We start from the raw sequence: 19,296 nt of genomic DNA, 5'->3' as shown, positions 1-19,296 counted from the left end.
TCTAAATTACCCATAGGTGTGAATGTGAGTATGGAAGGTTGTCTGTCTCTGTATGTCTGCCCTGCGACAGACTGTGACCTGTCTATGCTGTACCCCACCTCCTGCCCGATGACAGTTGGGATAGGCTCCAGAACTCCAGGGGACAAGCGGTTAAGAAAAATCTGTGCTCTCAGTATTTTAGTCCATTCCTTTTTTTTTACATTTTCCAGTTTTGTAGAAAATTAAATCATCCTTTCAAGTTTGCGCTCAGAATTATATATTGTCAAATCTCAGGGACACAATCGATGCTCAGGCTTGTTTGAAACACCTCCAACTACAACATCAGTGGAAACTTCGCAGTCTGCAATTGTTTTCCTCAATATAATACTTAGGCCTCTGTCTTGACAGCAGCCTGGTGTGCAAAGTTGGGTCATCGTTAAAAGTCAGCTCACCTGGTCTGGATGCAGTATAAAAACTGGTGGCAGCCAGTCAGGTTTCCACTTTTACAATAAATAAATGAATTACAGAAAAAATATGAAAAAGAGCAGAACAATCATTAGCTGAAAAACTATTTATGGCTTATTTTCACTTCACTGAATTGTAAGATAAACAAGTTGTTTGTGGGGAAGTATTTTATTCCGGCTGCTTCGAAGGCATACCATGAATCATATTAACCAACAACAGACACAAAACTGATTTCTGTGTTTTATGATGTGAAGTTGATCAGTAAATTATTAACTAATGGTAGAGAGAGATTGATTTTGCTGTTTTATGTTAAGAAATCATAAATACAAATGCAAACTTTGAAGAAATTGTCTTAAAGGGTGAACAGAGAGCAGAGAAACTAATTCAGCTGTTGCTAAAACAAAAGAAGAATAGTCTGAAGAAGTTCAAGGTTGTAGTAAAGTCTGACTCTTAAACACAGTGTGAGTTTTTTAGCATACTGTCTGTTAATGTCCTAAAATGATCAAATGGCATTTGTCTATTAATAATTAGCATTGTACATTTAAAAGCATTGTACCCAAAATGGCAGAGTAGAGAGGTGGATGAAACAGTATAAAAGCCGTGGAATAGGCCTAATTGTTGCACACTTCTCAACTTCCTGTGGAACTCACTTCAGTTTGGTTCAAGACCAACAACACCGGGAGAAGAGCAGAAGACTCCTGGTACACCACTGGTCTGGTCTCAGGTCTGGTTGAGGAATCAGGACTGGAACGAAGGCTGCACAGGTAAGTGACTGGAAGAAGACACAGAGACACATGTAGGCTAGTGGGGCAGCAATAGAAACATTCCTGTAATGTTACTGTAGCTCCTGTGTTTACTGCTGTAGTTAACGTAAGAGTGTGTTGGTTTTAATTTTACCTTTTTATAAAGGTCTTTAAAGTTAAATGTATTCTTCTCACAATGATGTAAAACTAGAAATTCTATGTGCTTGATCCACTAGGCCCTCGTGAGTTGATTCGAGGCTCAGAAATTGATCATCCTGATTGTAAAATAATATTCAAACAATCTTAACAACTGTTAACTAGTGAAGGTTTAGTCAAGAATTACTGTCACTAAACTAAAAGAACAACTTTAATGATAATGTGTTCTCACCACATGATGTCCTCTTGTAGTAAATCAGCCCAGCAACTAATAAAAACACACCCAGCACTAGTCCTGCTGTCCCAACAGCGTTCTTATTAATAGTCCCTGGGTCAGGTACAGGATCTGAAAATACAGTGATCACAAACAAGGTGTTTGTGCACCTGTACACACGGTATTACACTGCTCTGATTTAGTTTTATTTCCAAGCTGGACAAGCTTTTGTCTCAGTGCATGCATAGGTTTGAAATTACTCCAGCTACATATGGATAAACGATATTCCTTTGTAAAATGTACAGAGAAGAAACCATCACTAAGCAGATCCAGTTGCCACTAAAGAGCACCTGAAGGACTAGGAGGAGTAGAGTGCTTCTGAACCTTAAAACTTTCTACACTGATAAAACCTCAGTGTTTAAAGATTGGTTATTTTACTTCCCCTGTCCAGGTGTACTCTCTCTTACCCCAGTCATATAGCATGGGTTTCTTAAAGCTGGCGTGCTCCACCATACAGGTGACCTTTTCTCCAGGTGTGGGTGTGTACTCCAGATAAGAGTGGATCTGGTAGAGCCAGTTCCCATTAGACAGTTCATCTGTAGATGTCACATCAGATGTTGTCTCTTTTCCATCTCTCAGCCAAGTCACTCTGATTTGTTTGGGATAAAAGTCATATGCACTGCAGATAAGCATGTCTGGATGTTTGCTGCTCGCTGCTTTACCTGACTTTAGCCTGATGTCAGGTTCAACTACAAGAAAATACAAAACACAAAAGCTACACATTATATGTGTACAACTTTACTTGCAGTTATGATACATCTAGAGATATTAAATATAGTAATTGTAGATTTCAGTATTTTGGGAAAATACACACTGAAATTTCATACTGTTAGCCATGGCCGTGATTTAAGACTTGAGTGTCCTTTAACAGCTGATCTATGCTAAATGCAGATTGCATCTTTGAATGAGCCAAATACTGCACACTGTGGATCTCTCACCGCTATTATTCTTCACTCTAACAAACACATATTGGGACATATGTGCAATAGGCTACTCCACAAAACGGATGCCTAGTTATAGAGAAAGACACCAACAGTCACACACACAGGAAGGTGTGTGTGACTCAAACCATCATTTAATTTAAATGCAAGAGAGGACCTGTATATAATATGCCATGTTGTTGCGCACCCAGGACGCACTAAATGAAACCAAATGTGACTTTTATGTAGTTGCTGGTATACCGAGAGTTATAGGAGCGATCTTTCCATTGAATCTTTCTTGTACATTTTGTTGCTGTAGCTCATCAAAGTGATTGTGAGCCTCTGCCACTAAAAGCTTCAGTTCCTCTGGATACATTTTCTTTTTACATTTACTCTGGTCACTCTCCAAAATCTTCATGGACGCGAATGAAACACACAAAATCATCATCAAAAACGACTTCCTCCACCTTGTTTGCATCTGTTGCCATCACAAATGAAACACTAGCTCTATAAATTCTTCAAATTTCCAATGATGAAAGTAAACAAATTCAGAAGTAAACAAACTAAACTGAATTCCCAAACTTTTGAAGTCTTATATCAAAGCTAATCCTGTCACAGTTTGTCATAATCACCTGGGTTCAGAAGGCCATTAAAAGCCAGTTGAGAATTTTTTCTGCAAAGTCTGGTTTTCCATTCCTCGTGAGTCATAAATTCTTGATACTTGTTGAGGATAGCTGCCCCTTTCTCTCCTATCTTTGTGTAGCCGGTGACTTTCCCCAGAGTGCTGTTGTACTGCATTAACATCACTTTGTTAAAGTAGAACTGCTCCAGGTACACAGCATCATGACCATCAGGGGAACTGAACTGGCAACGACACAAAAAATGACCATAGAGAGCACCTGAAAATATAATGCCAACACATATTAGTTGTTAATATAGATATATTTCTTCTTCATTTAATATTATGCATCTGTCTATTTTTATTTCTGTCACAATAACATATGCATATTGTGTTTATTGTTTGAACTTTCAATTTTATCAATCGTGCAAATAATTATGGTTTCCATTTTAATGTTACTTACCTTCTGTTGAAAATACCAAAAACATGAGCAGGAGGGTACAGGAGCTGTGAACACGAGGCATGTTGTCTAGTAAAAAGAGAAACTGAATGAAAAGTTGATACTAAACTGGAAGAACGGGGACGTTGATCAGCCAATGTAGTTACACACACAGCAGGTGTGGCTCTGTGTCAGTCCTGGTGTTTTCAATGTCGGTGTTGCTGTTTTCAGTCATATGATGTTAGGGAGGTTCTCAGTTGCTTTGTTTTTAGGTAGCGTCCATTCACAATTAAAAGTCCCGTTTCTAATGCTCATGCACCCAAGTTCGACTCCACCACCCACTGTGACCTCAATAATAAGACATTAATATACATAAAGTAGAATTATAACTCTGTGATAGACTAGCCACCTGTTCAGGGTGCACCCTGCCTCTAACCCAGTAACAGCTGAGAGAGACTCCAGCACTCGACCCTTGACAAGCGGTTAGGAAAAGAAATTATAAACTCACACTTCTGCTAGCTTCATCAAAAAACTGAGACAACATAACCTTGTACAAGTAAGATGTTTGGCACAGATGGCTAATGAACGGGATTAGATTGGACAGATGAACCTAATAAAGTGGTAGGAGGTGGTTATAACATTTCATTGTAACATTTAAACTGTCTGTGTGGTGACATTTATAAGCAGCCCACAATAATATTACATACTGAAAAACAATACAATGTATGTGTGTTCAATGAAATGTATTTATTTTTTCAGTTTATACGTTTGTGACATTTTATGTGCAGAAACTGAAAACAGCTTACTTTTACTTTTTTTCCCCTGTTTCCTAGTATTTTTAAGTATTTGGATTTACACAATGTAAAAATAGGTCAAGACTTTTATTTACTTTTAGTTGTAGTTTCTAATGTTATTTTCTATATAAAATTGCATGTTTTACCTGTTAAAAGCAAATACAATTATTAAAACTCAGTACAATATGTAATGAAGATATGGTGCATATTTCTATTTGGACTGGTTAATTTTTATCTGGCAGTTGTGCTGTATATTTATTAAAATGTTTAATTTCTTCCCTTTCCTTAAATTTATCCTGAATTGCCTTTAGGAATGCATTTCCTTGAAATCAAAATAAAAGTTTACATAGAAGTTTACATCATGCAGAATTTGGCTGTTATTTATTGAATTATAACACTGGATTGTTATTGTAATATTGCCCATATATAGCACCAGACACATTATTGTCCATGATGTGATACACAATAAAAAAACACTCCAGCTCCTAACAAGCCCAGAGTCAGGCCCACTCCACAGAAAATATCTGGTCCAAGACTGTGGTCCCTCACATCAGGTTCTGTGGAGGAAGTTAAAGAGAATATGAATTATTATCCAACACAACAAAAGATTTCATTTTTATTTATAAGGACCTTCATAAGATAAAACATTTACCCCAGATGCTTGTTTGAGGCGTCTCCAGAGCTGAGTGCTCCACAGTGCAGCTGTAAACGTCTCCCTCACTCGGTGTGAACGTCAGAGTTGAGAACTGGTGGAAGGTTCCATCATTATTGGGAAAATATCGACTGAGCGACACCCCCTCTGACACAGGACCACCATTTTTAGTCCAGCTGACTTGGATAGAAGGTGGGTAGAAGTGATTCACAAAGCAGATGAGTTTGTTTTCAACACCCAGCTGAACGTCTTCTGCAGGGTACAGGTTACTGTCAGGAGCATCTTTAATGGGTCAAAACATAAATGAAATCTAATCAGTAAAATCAGTATTTCATCAATCACATAATCTCAGACATTAAAGTAAGAGTTAATTTACCTTTTTCTTCTGGTGGATTTCTCTCTTCCGCTGCTGCCATTACTGTTAAATCTGAACAGAGTTCCTTATTGTCCCGAGCATCTTTAAGTACACTCAAACCTATCAAAATCTGACTTGGATCAGGATCAAGAAATGCAGGCACAGTGTATATAAGCTCCTGTTTTGAGAAATCGACATATAAAATCTCCTCTGCATCAAATTCAAACTGGATCTCAGTTGTGCCATTCACAAAGCAGCCTGTGATATAGGTAATCTCATGGGGAACTGAAAAACAACATAATGAATAAAAAACATAAATTATGTTTGAGCTTATTGTTGCAGAAAGTTACAGCTTCATCTTTGCTATACACAATGCATTAAACACTAAAATCAACTTATAATTTTTATGTTTCCATAAAATTAATGAAGAACATGTAGAATTTAAATCTCATTCTTACTTTGTGAGAAGGCAGAGAGGATGTTGAACATCAGGATTATAACAGTAGGGAGTTTCATGTCTGAGCTGCCGATGATCACTGAATGTCATGAAGCAATCTGTTTTATCTTTCGTTATAGCTGTAGTCAATAAGGAAACTCCCACTGAGCACCATGGTGTAGGTAGCTAAACAGATTAAATAGTTGTCAAACCTGCTTTGCAGAAATTGTATAATGTCCCAGAGAAACAATGAGTTTACTTCAGAACTGTAAACATGAATTGAAATCTTTTCACTTCAAACTATAAATTTAATGAACCAACATCTGAAAGTTAAACTCATTAAGAAACAAAATCTGCATCCTTTGTTTGACTATTAAGTCAACGTTGCTACGTTTTTATTTTTATTAAAATCATTCTAACTATTAGTATGTAAATTACTGGGTTGTATTCGTACCACATTTGATGTAAAATGGCATCAACAGCTGCAGATTACATTTCCTCATCCCAAATGAGGAACTCAGCCAAGTCAACTGTAAATGTGCAGTTCAGTTAATTGAAGTCATTTTTATAAATAATGATAAGCTGACTGTTCTGCATCTATATTCATACCTCACCTAATTTGACTTAATTCACATTTTCAAGGCAGCAGGAGAACTTACAGTATTACTCATTTGATATACTTACATAAGTAAAAGTGGCAATACTAAAGTGTAAGAATAAGAGTACAAAAGTATTAGCTTAAAGAAAATTTGAAGTGCCTAAAGTAAAGGTACTCTTCAAAATGGCTCATCATTTGCAAAGACCAATTGCCTTAATGTAGCAAAGTACAGTATTAATTGAATGTATTTAATTAATTGTTTTTGACACAAACAAATAAATATTTTTACATACCAGTGCACAATATGAGGAATCTCTCTCTCTCTCTTGCATGTAACTTCTGGACTGAATCAGTTTCTGTTTCTTCAAACCTGCAAAGACAAAATTGAAAGGTGGGTGATGGCATATAATTTCTCTTGCAGTGACATGTGGCAATTCTCTAATGGTAACTTATGCCAGTCATCCCTGGTTAGGTCCATAAATAATGGAGCAATGATAAGTTGTTGTTGGTGTTGTTTTTCTTTTTTAGCATTTGTTCTTTGTGCACCCTGACAAAACAGTGGCATTCAGGAATAACAGCCATTTCATACACACATTCATTTGGGGGGGGGGGGGGGGGGGGGGTCATAAATAATGGAATAAAACATAATTACAAGCATACGAATTACCAATATTTTGCAAAAGTAATTTGCAGTCAAAACAGCTTGAAGCCTGGAACCCCTGTACATGACCATAGTTTCTACCCTTGAGATGCTTTGCTGAGGCTTTACTGGAGCTGCCTTTAGCTGCTGCTCGTCCACGGCTCTTTCTGCATTCGGCTTTGTTTTCAGTAAGTGGAAAGCTGTAGAGCATTTCATACTCCATTTGGGCTAATTATTTAGCTAATAATATTATTTACTGATGTGGCCTATCATGTTATATTTTGGATTACATTTGTCACTTCTGGGCCATACTTTTGACCCCAAATTAAGAGAAAGACACATGTGGTGAAACTTCCAACCAGCTCAACTAGTGGAAGAAGTATGTGAACCCTTGGAATTAATAACTGGTTGACACCCCCCTCGGCAGCAATAAACTCAACCAGATGTGGATCAGATGCACATTGTTCAGGAGGAATTTTAGCCCATTCTTCCTGTAGAACTGTTTTAGCTCTGTCTTATTTTTTGGACATCTCATGTGTGACTCTCTTCAAGTCCTTCCATAGCATCTCTATTGGGTTGAGGTCTGGGCTCTGACTTGGCCACTGCAAAAGGCAGATTTTGTTTTTCTGACCCATTCTGTTGTTTGTTTTGGGTCTTTGTCCTGTAGCATCACCCAACTTCTACAGAGTTTCAGCTGATGTACAGATATTCTCACATTATCCTGAAGCATGTTTTGATACACTTGGGAATTCATCTTTCCCCCAATCACTGCTAGTCAGGCCCTCATGCAGCAAATCAGCCCCAAATCATGATCATGATTTCCTCCATCATACTTTACAGTTGGGATGATATTTTCATGATGATATGCAGCAACATTTTTACTCCAGATGTTGTGCTGTGTGTTATTTCCAAATAGTTCAATATAATTTCATCAGGTCCACAAAACATTTTGCCAATACTGCTGTGGAGTGTCAACGTGCTCTTCGTCGTGTCCTGTCATATACTTGCATATGCTTGTTTAATGTTTTACCTACTGTAGACTGATGAACACAGGTGTTAGCCAGTTTCAATGGTGACTTCAAATCTTTGTCTGTCTCTCTGGGTTGTTTCTTTACCTCATTAATGTGTGTTTGTTGCTCTTGTGGTCGTTTCTTGGTAGAGTAGCTACAGTCTCATAGTGTCTCCATTTGTAGATTGTTTACCAACTAACTGGTGAGTTTCTAAAGTTTCTGAAATCACTTTTTCGGATTTTTGTCTTGATTGTAGATCCTCTGAAATCTCCTTTTAGCATGGTATAGCTCACATAAGAATATTGTTCTTGTGCAGAGCAAACTCAAAAAGTTTGAGTGGTTTCGTCAGTCAAAGGTGCTCTAGTCCACAACCTTAAAATAAGTTTCTTCCAGGTATGCTAACAGCTTTTTTGAGGTTATTATTCCAAGGGGTCATAAAGATTCTTTTCTAGCACTATGAGGTTTTTATGGTTGTTCTCAATAGACTTGTTATTATTAGTATTATTGTTATAATTTTTTTTATATTTGTTATTACTATTGACTTGATGAAGATCAGATCAGATTTTATGAAAACATTGTGCATGAAATTCAAAGGTTAAATTAATAATACATTAATCATGAAATTAATAATACATTACTATTATTAATTTAGCTTCTCTTGTTATTGTCCCATTATATATCAATTAATGAACTGACTAGTCGACTAATTTGTCATGTGTCATTGTCCCAAAGTCATTATAATTGGTTAGTTACAAATGTTTCACTATATGAGTAATAACTGTTGACTCCACAATAAAAAATATTGATTGGTTTATTTACAATTATTACCAAAAAAAAAAAAAAAAGTGTGACATGTTGAGTGATTATACAGTAGTTCCTCTTTATGTTCTGCAGATAATAGAAACACCAAGTTATTTAAACCAAAGTTTAAAATATATTACTGAAAATAAAAATGTAGTAATATTGCTTTAATGTAGTCATCCTGAGCACAGCATGAGTTTACTGGATAAACAATGAAACAGCATGCAACAAATACCTAATTACTACTTCATTTAAATTCATAACCAGACCTTTGGAATCTAACAAACAGTGGTAACATCACCGCCTCCCATGTGGGAGACTGGGGTTCAAATCCCACCTATGGCTACCTCCAGTAGGGGTCCTTAGGCAAGACCTCCTCACGCTGCCCTGCCTACCATTGTAACTTGTAATGACTTGTAAGTCGCTTTGGATAAAAGCGTCTGCTAAATGACTGTAATGTAATGTAAAATAAAGATTGAGAAGGTGATGAATTGTACATTCAAACAAATAACACAGTGTTTTAATGGTTACAGTGCTTTACTTCACCTAAAATAGAAGCAATATAGAAATTAATGTTCATTCTGACCCTTGACAATCAAAAACACTCCAGCTGTGAACATTAACAAGCCCAGAGTCAGGCCCACTCCACAGAAAATATCTGGTCCAAGACTGTGGTCACTCACATCAGGTTCTGTGGAGGAAGTTAAAGAGAATAGAAACTATTATCCAACACAACACAACATTTCATTTTTATTTTTAAGCACCTTCATAAGATAAAACATTTACCCCAGATGCTTGTTGTAGGCATCTCCAGAGCTGAGTGCTCCACAGTGCAGCTGTAAACGTCTCCCTCACTCGGTGTGAACGTCAGAGTTGAGAACTGGTGGAAGGTTCCATCATTATTGGGAAAATATCGACTGAGTGACACCCCCTCTGACACAGGACCACCATTTTTAGTCCAGCTCACTTTTATAGAAGGTGGGTAGAAGTAATTCACAAAGCAGATGAGTTTGTTTTTGACCCCTAGCTGAACTTCTTCAGAGGGAAAGAGGATGGTATCAGGAGAGTCTGTAGGGTAAAAGAAAAAAAAAAAACAGACATCAGTATTTTTATTTAATACATTACTACAAATATTAATGTTGTGAATTTACCTCTTTTTTCTGGTGGATTTTTCTCTTCAGCTGATTCAAGTGTAGTTAAGATTAAGCAGTAATCCTTATTGTCAAAATCATCCTCTAGTTTCAAACTTGGCCAAATTTGATTTGGATCAGGATCAATAAAAACAGGCACAGTGTATATAAGCTCTTCTTTTTGGAAATCAACAAAATAAATTTCCTCAGTGTCAAACTCAAAATGTACCTGAGTTGTGCCATTCACAAAGCAGCCCACAAAGTAAACAAGTTCATGGGGAACTGAAAAACAATGCAATAGACAAAAAAGAAAATTATTGCACTTGTGTGTGTATGTGAAGCTATTACTGCCAAAACTTACCACTATTAAAATGTCTTCTTTACAGAAACAATGAAGTCCCCACGATATAGTTATTTTACTATGATGTTACTGTTAATATGAAAAGAATTAAATTTATATCTTTTACTTACTTTGCGAGTAGGCACAGAAGGTGTTGAACATCAGGATTATTATCGTACAGCGCTTCATGTCTGAGCTGCCAAACGTTGTAGAGTCATGGAGCATCTGTACAGTATGTATGTTACAAATGAGGAAACTCGCACTGTATCACCTGATCCAATCAGGTGCAAACCTCAGCAAAGAAAAAGAAGCAAACAGACACATCCGAGTAGATTCTTGGTCTTAATCAATAGATTATATTAAATAAATGGATACAAATCTAAAATAAATGATTTAGTCAGTAGAGAGTTTAACCCGAGCTTCTTGTTTAGTAAAAGTTAAAACTAGTAAAAACAGCTGTCTAACCTGTTCTGCGTTCCTTCCCTAATCTAAATAAAACATTTAAACTTGAAAACAAATGTACAGCATGAGGAAGTTTTAAGAGAGGTGGAAAATATTAACAATTGATGATGACGTTTACTGCAGAATACAAATCACCTTTGGCTGTGTTGTTGAATAGTTTCGTTTTTTACTTTTCCATCACAAGAGTTTCCATCAGCAGTTTATGTCAACATAGCGTGAGAAGACATTAATAAAAGTCAAGAAGAATGACATTGAGCTTATACTGTGCACTGAAACTGACCCAACACTCCTCTGATTATGGAGACCACTTGAAGTTTTGTTCATTGCACAGTCGACTGAAGCGAACAAAATGCTCAAATAATTCAAAACATCTAACTGAATACATCAGTTATTAATATTATTAGTTTTTTCTGTAACTAATACTAGTTTTACATTTTACACTCCATTTTAACTAACATTATTTATTGACTTGTTTAATAGCATTTTATCTTTTTAAAACATATACATGTAAATTAAAACAGTATAAAAAAAGAATCTGGACTGAAGCACCAAAATGCCAAAATCTCACCTCAATTTTTCCAGATTAGAGACTTTTAAAAGCAATTCCCCCACTTTTGAAACTACCCTCTAGAAATTCTAACTATTAAGCTCATCATAGCTGTAGACCCTAACCAAAAAGAATTTCTCATCTGAACATGACACTAACAGGCTGTACACTGCTTCAATAAATGTTTAACTCCACACACTACCAGGAATGTTTCTCTGAGCTCAAAACTTCAAGATGTGTGAAAAACTAATCCTAGCCTAATAAACAATTTGAACAAGGATATGTTTAATCACAGGCTTCGTTTTTAGGTGTTCAGAGTCTAGATACAGGACCACATGGCGAATATTAAATTTGGTGTTGATAACATGAATGTGCAAGTCCAGTTCAGGATTCTTACATGTGTGCTTCATAAATAAGTTTAAATAAAGTCCAAAGTATAATAAAATACAAGAACAAGTCAAAACATCATCATCAAACAATAATTTTGCTGAAAACAGTGTAATTTAAAATCTGAGAAGTGAAGCCATTAATTTGGCTGCACTGATAAAAAAAAACAAAAACAATGGAACAGTTTTCTTTTAACTGGTTTTATTTAAAAGTTTATTTATCTGCTCTTGAACATATATAAATTGACATTTTCACAGTACGCAGGCCATTGACACACCAAACAAAACAAAAACATCATATATTAAAAGTCACAGAAAACAAAAAGCAGCCTAAAGAAATAATGGTTTCCGCTTCAAGCTTTGTAACAGTGTTAAGTTTTATTTAGAGTATATAACATTTTTCATACACAATGGCAAAACAATGTGTTTCACATCCACATAAAAACAAACTGATCAAAATAAGATGAAATCAATGAAGATTAACATCACAAAATGTAAATTATGCAGGCTACCTCACTGTTGAGTGATGGAATATATATTTTAATGGCAGCAGTGGACTCCCCCCCCCTCCCACCCCCTCTTCAAGAGCAGCTGGAAATGAAAAGGACCGTGGTCTTGACTTTTCAACTGTGTTGGGCTGGTGAGGTGCTTGGACCCTGTTAGAACTTGTCTTTCCTGAAAAGACTAAGAACAGTTTATCCCCTGCTGCCTCCCACTGGTGTAGTAATGTCATAGCTTTCTTTGTTGCTGCTCTACTCACTGGAATTGTTTGAGTTAGCTTCACTTGCTTCACATTTTCACCCTGCAATTAACTCAATAAAAGCTAGTAAGAAGTTTATGTAAATCAGTACAGCTTTTTGACTTTGAAAAATAACTCTATACTTATTGATGATTGTCAAACCTTTTGACCTTTGGAAATTTACAATAAAGCAAAATCGACTCATTACCCTGCATCACAAGTGGATATTGTACATGAGTTGTCAGCAGCTGAACCAAAGTTGAAAAAGAGCAGAACAATCATTAGCTGAAAAACTATCTATGGCTTATTTTCACTTCACTGAATTGCAAGATAAACAAGTTAGCACATGTTCGTGGGGAAGTATTTTATTCTGGCTGCTTAAAAGGCATACAATGAGTCATATTAACCAACTGTGAACCCACACATTGTTGTTCACAGACACAAAACTGATTTCTGTGTTTTATGATGTGAAGTTGATCAGTAACTAATAGTAAGTAAAGAGATTGATTTTGCTGTTTTATGTTAAGAAATCATAAATACAAATGCAAAACATGTAGTAAAATGTCATCCGTGTGTGTAGAACTGTGAAGAAAATGTCTTAAAGGGTGAACAGAGAGCAGAGAAATAAATTCAGTTGTTGCTAAAACAAAACTGCTGGAGAGAAGAATAGTCTGAAGAAGTTCAAGGTTGTAGTAAAGTCTGACTCTTAAACACAGTGTGAGTTTTTAGCGTGCTGAAATGATCAAATGACATTTGTCTATGAATAATTGGCATTGTACATTTAAAAGCACTGTACCCAAAATGGCAGAGTAGAGAGGTGGATGAAACAGTATAAAAGCCCAGGAATACACCTAATTGTTGCACACTTCTCAACTTCCTGTGGATCTCACTTCAGTTTGGTTCAAGGCCCTCAACCCTGAGAGAAGAGCAGAAGACTCCTGGTACACCACTGGGGTCTGAGGACTGGTTGAGGAATCAGGACTGGAACGAAGACTGCGCAGGTAAGTGACTGGAAGAAGACACAGAGACAGATCTAGGCTAGTGGGGCAGCAATAGAAACATTCATTACTGCTGTAGTTAACGTAAGAGTGTGTTGGTTTTAATTTTACCTTTTTATGAGGGTAAAATTTATTCTTCTCACAATGATGTAAAACTACAAATTCTATGTGCTTGATCCACTAGGCCCTCGTGAGTTGATTCAAGGCTCAGAAATTGATTATTCTGATTGTGAAAAAGTATTTAAACAAACTTAACAACCGTTAACTAGGGAAGCTTTAGTCACTTTACTATCACTAAAAGAACAACTTTAATGATAATATGTTCTCACCTCTTGTAAATCAGCCAGGCAACTGACAAAACAACCAGCACTACTCCTACTGTCCCACCAGCGATCTTAATGATCCTTAGGTCAGGCTCAGGATCTGAAAATACAGTGATCACAAACAAGGTGTTTGTGCACCTGTAAACACAGTATTACACTGCTCTGCTTTTCTTTTATTTCCAAGCTGGACAAGCTTCTGCCTCTATGCAACACAGAAATGCACATGGAAGCAGTGTTTGCGAAAGATCTGTTTTAACTCCAGCTACATATGGATAAACGATACTCCTCAGACGAATCAGGAGTATCTCACAACTATAGTTAAGGAAAATACTAAGTTAAGTTTCTACACTGATAAAACCTCAGTGTTTAAAGATTGGTTATTTTACTTCCCCTGTCCAGGTGTACTCTCTCTTACCCCAGTCTTTAAGCATGGGTTTCTTAAAGCTGGCGTGCTCCACCATACAGGTGACCTTTTCTCCAGGTGTGGGTGTGTACTCCAGATAAGAGTGGATCTGGTAGAGCCAGTTCCCATTGGACAGTTCATCTGTAGATGTCACATCAGATGTTGCCTCTTTTCCATCTCTCAGCCAAGTCACTCTGATTTGTTTGGGATAAAAGTTGTACACACTGCATGTGAGCATGTCTGGATGTTTGCTGCTCGTTGCTTTACCGGACTTTAGCCTGATGTAGGGCTCAACTAGAAGAAAATACAAAACATACAAAAGCTACACATTATATGTGTACAACTTTACTTGAAGTTATGAAACATCTAATGATATTAATTACTGTAAATGTGGAGTTCAGTATTTTGGGAAAATGCAGTAATTTGTCACACTGATCACTATTAACCTGTGAACTCCATGGCCCTGATTTAAGACTTGAGTGCACTTAATTAAGTACAAACCTAATCGAGTCCTTTAAAAACAGCTGATCTATTATTGGTACGCAATGCAGACTGCATCTTTGAAAGAGCAAAATACTGCACACTGTGGAACACTCACCGCCATTATTTTTCACTCTAGCAAACACACATTTGGGCCATAGGATGTTCAGAAGGCTACTCCACAAAACAAATATCGAGTTGTTGAGAAAGACATCAACACACAGGAAGGAGACTGTTCTTATAAGGTTTCAACCGCAGCTCTTATAAAAGTGAGTCATACCTTAGATTCACTAGATGCAAGAGAGGACTTGTACATAATTTAATAAGTTGTTGCGTACCCTAAATGCAACCTAAATGAAACCAAATGTGACTTTTATGCACTTGCTGGTTTCCCCAGAGTTCTAGGAGCGATCTTTCTATTAAACATTTCTTGTACAACTGAGATTTTGTTGCTATAGCTCATCAAAGTAATTATTGACCTATGCCACGAAAAGCTTTAGTTCCTCTGGATGCATTTTCCTTTTGCATTTACCCTGATCACTTACCATGGTGGACGTGAGTGAAATGCACAAAATCATCATTAAAAAACGACCTCCTCCACCTTGTTTGCACCTGTTGTCATCACAAACTAAACACTAGCTCTTTAAATTCTTCAAATTTCCAATGATGAAAGTTTGTTTTTGACAAAAAGTGAGTTGTTTTTTTTTTACAGATTAAACAAACAACATGTAATGTCTTCATTTTGTGAGCGTTAAAGGAGCTGTGAGGTGGATTTAGTTACATTTGGAGAGTGTTGACAACAGGATAACTGTCTGACCAACTCAGGAAGAAACAAACTGAAATCCCAAAATGTTGAAATCTAATTCTTCAAAACTAATTATGTCACAGTTTGTGATAATTACCTGGATTCAGAAGGCTGCTATAAACCCGATGAGCATTTCCTCTGCAAACTCTGGTTTTCCATTTCTCGTGAGTCACATATTCTCGATTTCCATTGAGTAAAGCTGCTACTACATGTCCTTTCATTGTGTAGCCGGTGACTTTCCCCAGAGTGCTGTTGTACTGCGCTATCATCACTTTGTTAAAGTAGTACTGCTCCAGGTACACGGCATCATGACCATCAGGGGAACTGAACTGGCAACGAGACACACCATGACCATAGAGAGCACCTGAAAATATAATGCCAACACATATTACTTGTTAATATAGACATATTTGTCCATTTATCGTTACACATCTGTCTCTTTTTCATTTGTATCACAATAACATATGCATATTTGGTTGTATCGTTTGAACTTTCTGTTTCAGCAATCATGCAAATTATTATGGTTTCTGTTTGAATGTTACTTACCTTCTGTTGAAAATACCAAAAACATGAGCAGGAGGGTACAGGAGCTGTGAACACGAGGCATGTTGTCTACTAAAAAGAGAAACTAATACTAAACTGGAAGAACTGGGACGTTCATCAGCCAACGTAGTCACACACACACACAGTAGGTGTGGCTCTAATATCAGTCCTGGTGTTTTCCATGTTGGTGTTGCTGTTTTCAGTCATATGACCGTTGCTTGTGGTTAGGGAGGTTCTCAGATCCTTTGTGTGTAGGTAGCGTCCCGTGTGTCTAATGACTGGAGTTCGCACCGGAGTTCGACTCCACCACCCACTGTGACCTCAATAATAACACATTAATATACATAAAATAGAATTTTAACTCTGTAATAGACTGGCAACCTCTGCAGGGTTTCACCCTGCCTCTAACCCAGTAACAGCTGGGAGAGACTCCAGCACTCTGCCCTTGACAGGCGGTTAGGAAAAGAAATTATAACCTCACACTTCTGTTAGCTTTGTACAAGCAGAATGTTTGGCACAGATGCTGACTGGATTAGATTGCACAGATGTACCTAAGAAAGTGGACACTGAGTGTCTTTTTTTCAGAGGGGGGTATAAAATTTCATTATAACATTTAAACTGTCTGTGTGGTGACATTTATAAGCAGCCCACAATACTATTACATACTGAGAAACAATACAATGTATGTGTGCTTAATGTTGGAAAATTTCTTTTTTTCTTTATGAGTTTTTGACATGTCACATTTACATTTAGTCATTTGGCAAACGTCTTTATCCAAAGCGACTTACACATGAGGAAAATAAAGGCAAGGAGAAAAACATCAAAGCAAAGTGCTATCAAAAAAGTGTTTCTGTTTCATGAGATGCAAGTACAAGAGGGAGCAGAAAGATTTTTTTTTTTTTATTGCAAAGGAAGATGTGAAAGGAGTTCTGTTTTCAGCAATTTTCCAAATATTGAAAGTGAGGTGGCTCCTGTCTGGATTCACACAGTGTAAAAACTTGTGGTTGTAGTTTCTAATGTTATTTTCTTCATAAAATGTCATAAAAACAAATCAGTTCAATAATATTATTTACACTCAGTAAAATATGTAATGGAGACATGGTGCACATTTCTATTTGGAATGTTAAATTTTATCTGGCAGTTGTGCTGTATATTTATTAATTTTTTTTTTCCATTTTCTTAAATTTATCCTGAAATGGCTTTAGAAATGCATTTCCTTGAAATCAAAATAAAAGTTTACTCACAGTAACTTGTGCAGTCCAGAATCATACAGAATTTGTCTGTAATTTATTGAATTTTAACACTGGGTTATTTTTGTAATATTGACCATATGTAGCACCAGAGAAGTTATTGTCCATGATGTGTGACACAATAAAAGTGCTTTACTTCACCTAAAATAGAGCAATATAGAAATTAATGTTCATTCTGACCCTTGACAATCAAAAACACTCAACAGCACAGCAGCTGTAAACATTAACAAGCCCAGAGTCACGCCCACTCCACAGTAAATATCTGGTACAAGACTGTGGTCACTCACATCAGGTTCTGTGGAGGAAGTTAAAGAGAATACAAATTATTATCCAACACAACAAAAAATTTTATTTATGAGCACTTTAAAAAGATAGAACATTTACCCCAGATGCTTGTTTGAGGCGACTCCAGAGCTGAGTGCTCCACAGTGCAGTTGTAAGTGTCTCCCTCACTCGGTGTGAACATCAGAATTGAGAACTGGTGGAAGGTTCCATCACTATTGGGAAAATATCGACTGAGTGACACCCCCTCTGACACAGGACCACCATTTTTAGTCCAGCTGACTTTGATATAAGGTGGGTAGAAGTGATTCACAAAGCAGAGGAGTTTGTTTTCAACACCCAGCTGAACTTCCTCTTCAGTGTACAGGATACTCTCAGGAGGATCTTTAGTGGGTCAAAACATATATAAAATCAGTATTTCATCAATCACATCATCACAGAATTAAAGTAGGAGTTAATTTACCTCTTTTCTCTGGTGGATTCTTCTCTTCTGCTTTTGCCAGTGCTGTAAAGTCTAAACAGAGTTTCTTATTTTTCAGAGCATTTTCATATACACTCAAATCCGCCAGAAGCTGACTTGGATCAGGATCAATAATCGCAGGCACAGTGTATACAAGCTCTGGTTTTGAGAAATCGACATATAAAATTTCCTCTGCATCAAATTCAAACTGGATCTCAGTTGTGCCGTTCACAAAGCAGCCTGTGATATAGGTAACCTCATGGGGAACTGAAAAACAACATAATGAATAAAGAAGAAATTGTGTATGATCTTATTGTTGCAACTTCAATTTTGTATATTCTTAATACACAATGCATTAAACACTAAAATCAACCTCATATTTTTAATTTTCCATAAAGTTAATGACAAAAATGTAGAATTGAAATCTCATTCTTACTTTGTGAGCAGGCAGAGAGGATGTTGAACATCAGGATTATAACAGTAGGGAGTTTCATGTCTGAGCTGCCGATGATCACTGAATGTCACAGATTCATGGAGCAATCTGTTTTATCTTTCGTTATAGCTGTAGTCAATAAGGAAACTCCCACTGAGCACCATGGCGTAGGTGGATAAACAGATTAAAATAGTTGTCAAACCTGCTTTGCAGAAATTGTCCCAGAGAAACAATGAATGTGATATCCACTCATATGTCAAGTATTCATTTTTAGCCAGGTCAAAATGAAATTTTACTTCAGAACTGTAAACATGAATTGAACATCTTTTGACTTCAAATGGTGAATTTATTGAACCAACATCTGAAAGTTAAACTAATATAGAAACCAGCATCCTCTGTTTTAAATTCATCCTCTGTAACAATTAAGTTAAAGTAGCTACTTTTCATTTTTATTAAAATTATTCTAACCATTATCAAGATTAGTACTCAAGTCAGTCCCTACTCACATAATTCTCAGGGGAAAAGGGGTCATTCATTGGGTTGTCTTCACAAATTTGATGTAAAATGGCATCAACAGCTGCAGATTACAGTTCCTCATCTGAAATGAGGAACTCAGTCAAGTTACCGGTAAAAAAGCAGTTCAGGTAATTTGTCTAAAGTCATTTTTTATAAATGACAATGAGCTGAGCAAGTTCAGCATCTATATTCATAACTTCAAGCTAATTTGATTTAATTCACATTTTCAAGGCAGCAGGTAAATAGTAAGTAGTAATACTCTTGTAGTAATACTACAGTAATAGTAAGCAGTAGTAAGGTAAGCGAGAGCAGCATAAG

The 19,296-nt window shown here is 36.6% G+C and overlaps 5 protein-coding genes across 6 annotated transcripts; all 5 read right to left on the bottom strand.

Moving 5' to 3' along the window:
- Window positions 1-7: 7 nt before the first annotated feature.
- On the bottom strand, window positions 8-3,782 carry LOC113170631 (class II histocompatibility antigen, B-L beta chain-like). Of its 2 annotated transcripts, none has more exons than XM_026372799.1 (5): window positions 3,620-3,771; window positions 3,170-3,401; window positions 2,025-2,306; window positions 1,576-1,689; window positions 8-1,216 (listed from the first exon to the last, which is right to left on the bottom strand). In XM_026372799.1, exons 2-5 carry the CDS (start codon window positions 3,339-3,341, stop codon window positions 1,074-1,076), a joined length of 711 nt encoding a protein of 236 aa, XP_026228584.1. In that variant the 5' UTR covers window positions 3,342-3,401; window positions 3,620-3,771; the 3' UTR covers window positions 8-1,073. The 2 variants fall into 2 exon arrangements, with proteins under 2 accessions (XP_026228584.1, XP_026228583.1); XM_026372798.1 differs by having other exon boundaries at window positions 10-1,216; window positions 3,170-3,436; window positions 3,620-3,782.
- Window positions 3,783-4,460: 678 nt separating this feature from the next.
- LOC113170640 (H-2 class II histocompatibility antigen, A-U alpha chain-like) lies at window positions 4,461-5,959 on the bottom strand. The gene is made up of 4 exons (XM_026372814.1): window positions 5,855-5,959; window positions 5,418-5,681; window positions 5,042-5,323; window positions 4,461-4,946 (listed from the first exon to the last, which is right to left on the bottom strand). The coding sequence occupies exons 1-4, from the start codon at window positions 5,910-5,912 to the stop codon at window positions 4,831-4,833; spliced, it is 720 nt and encodes a 239-aa protein (XP_026228599.1). The 5' UTR covers window positions 5,913-5,959; the 3' UTR covers window positions 4,461-4,830.
- Window positions 5,960-9,279: 3,320 nt separating this feature from the next.
- LOC113170635 (H-2 class II histocompatibility antigen, A-U alpha chain-like) lies at window positions 9,280-11,054 on the bottom strand. The gene is made up of 4 exons (XM_026372806.1): window positions 10,483-11,054; window positions 10,033-10,293; window positions 9,668-9,949; window positions 9,280-9,572 (listed from the first exon to the last, which is right to left on the bottom strand). Exons 1-4 carry the CDS (start codon window positions 10,574-10,576, stop codon window positions 9,451-9,453), a joined length of 759 nt encoding a protein of 252 aa, XP_026228591.1. The 5' UTR covers window positions 10,577-11,054; the 3' UTR covers window positions 9,280-9,450.
- A 1,939-nt stretch (window positions 11,055-12,993) lies between these two features.
- Window positions 12,994-16,153, bottom strand: LOC113170636 (DLA class II histocompatibility antigen, DR-1 beta chain-like). The gene is made up of 5 exons (XM_026372808.1): window positions 16,041-16,153; window positions 15,592-15,858; window positions 14,222-14,503; window positions 13,813-13,906; window positions 12,994-13,494 (listed from the first exon to the last, which is right to left on the bottom strand). Exons 1-5 carry the CDS (start codon window positions 16,099-16,101, stop codon window positions 13,461-13,463), a joined length of 738 nt encoding a protein of 245 aa, XP_026228593.1. The 5' UTR covers window positions 16,102-16,153; the 3' UTR covers window positions 12,994-13,460.
- An 854-nt stretch (window positions 16,154-17,007) lies between these two features.
- Window positions 17,008-19,036, bottom strand: LOC113170638 (H-2 class II histocompatibility antigen, A-U alpha chain-like). Its single transcript, XM_026372810.1, has 5 exons — window positions 18,969-19,036; window positions 18,466-18,615; window positions 18,033-18,296; window positions 17,672-17,953; window positions 17,008-17,582 (listed from the first exon to the last, which is right to left on the bottom strand). The coding sequence occupies exons 2-5, from the start codon at window positions 18,521-18,523 to the stop codon at window positions 17,458-17,460; spliced, it is 729 nt and encodes a 242-aa protein (XP_026228595.1). The 5' UTR covers window positions 18,524-18,615; window positions 18,969-19,036; the 3' UTR covers window positions 17,008-17,457.
- Between the last annotated feature and the right edge of the window lie 260 nt (window positions 19,037-19,296).

The sequence above is a fragment of the Anabas testudineus genome, chromosome 16 (assembly GCF_900324465.2).
Source record: "Anabas testudineus chromosome 16, fAnaTes1.2, whole genome shotgun sequence".
Taxonomy (NCBI): Eukaryota; Metazoa; Chordata; class Actinopteri; order Anabantiformes; family Anabantidae; genus Anabas; species Anabas testudineus.
This window is presented reverse-complemented; position numbering and strand designations above follow the sequence as displayed.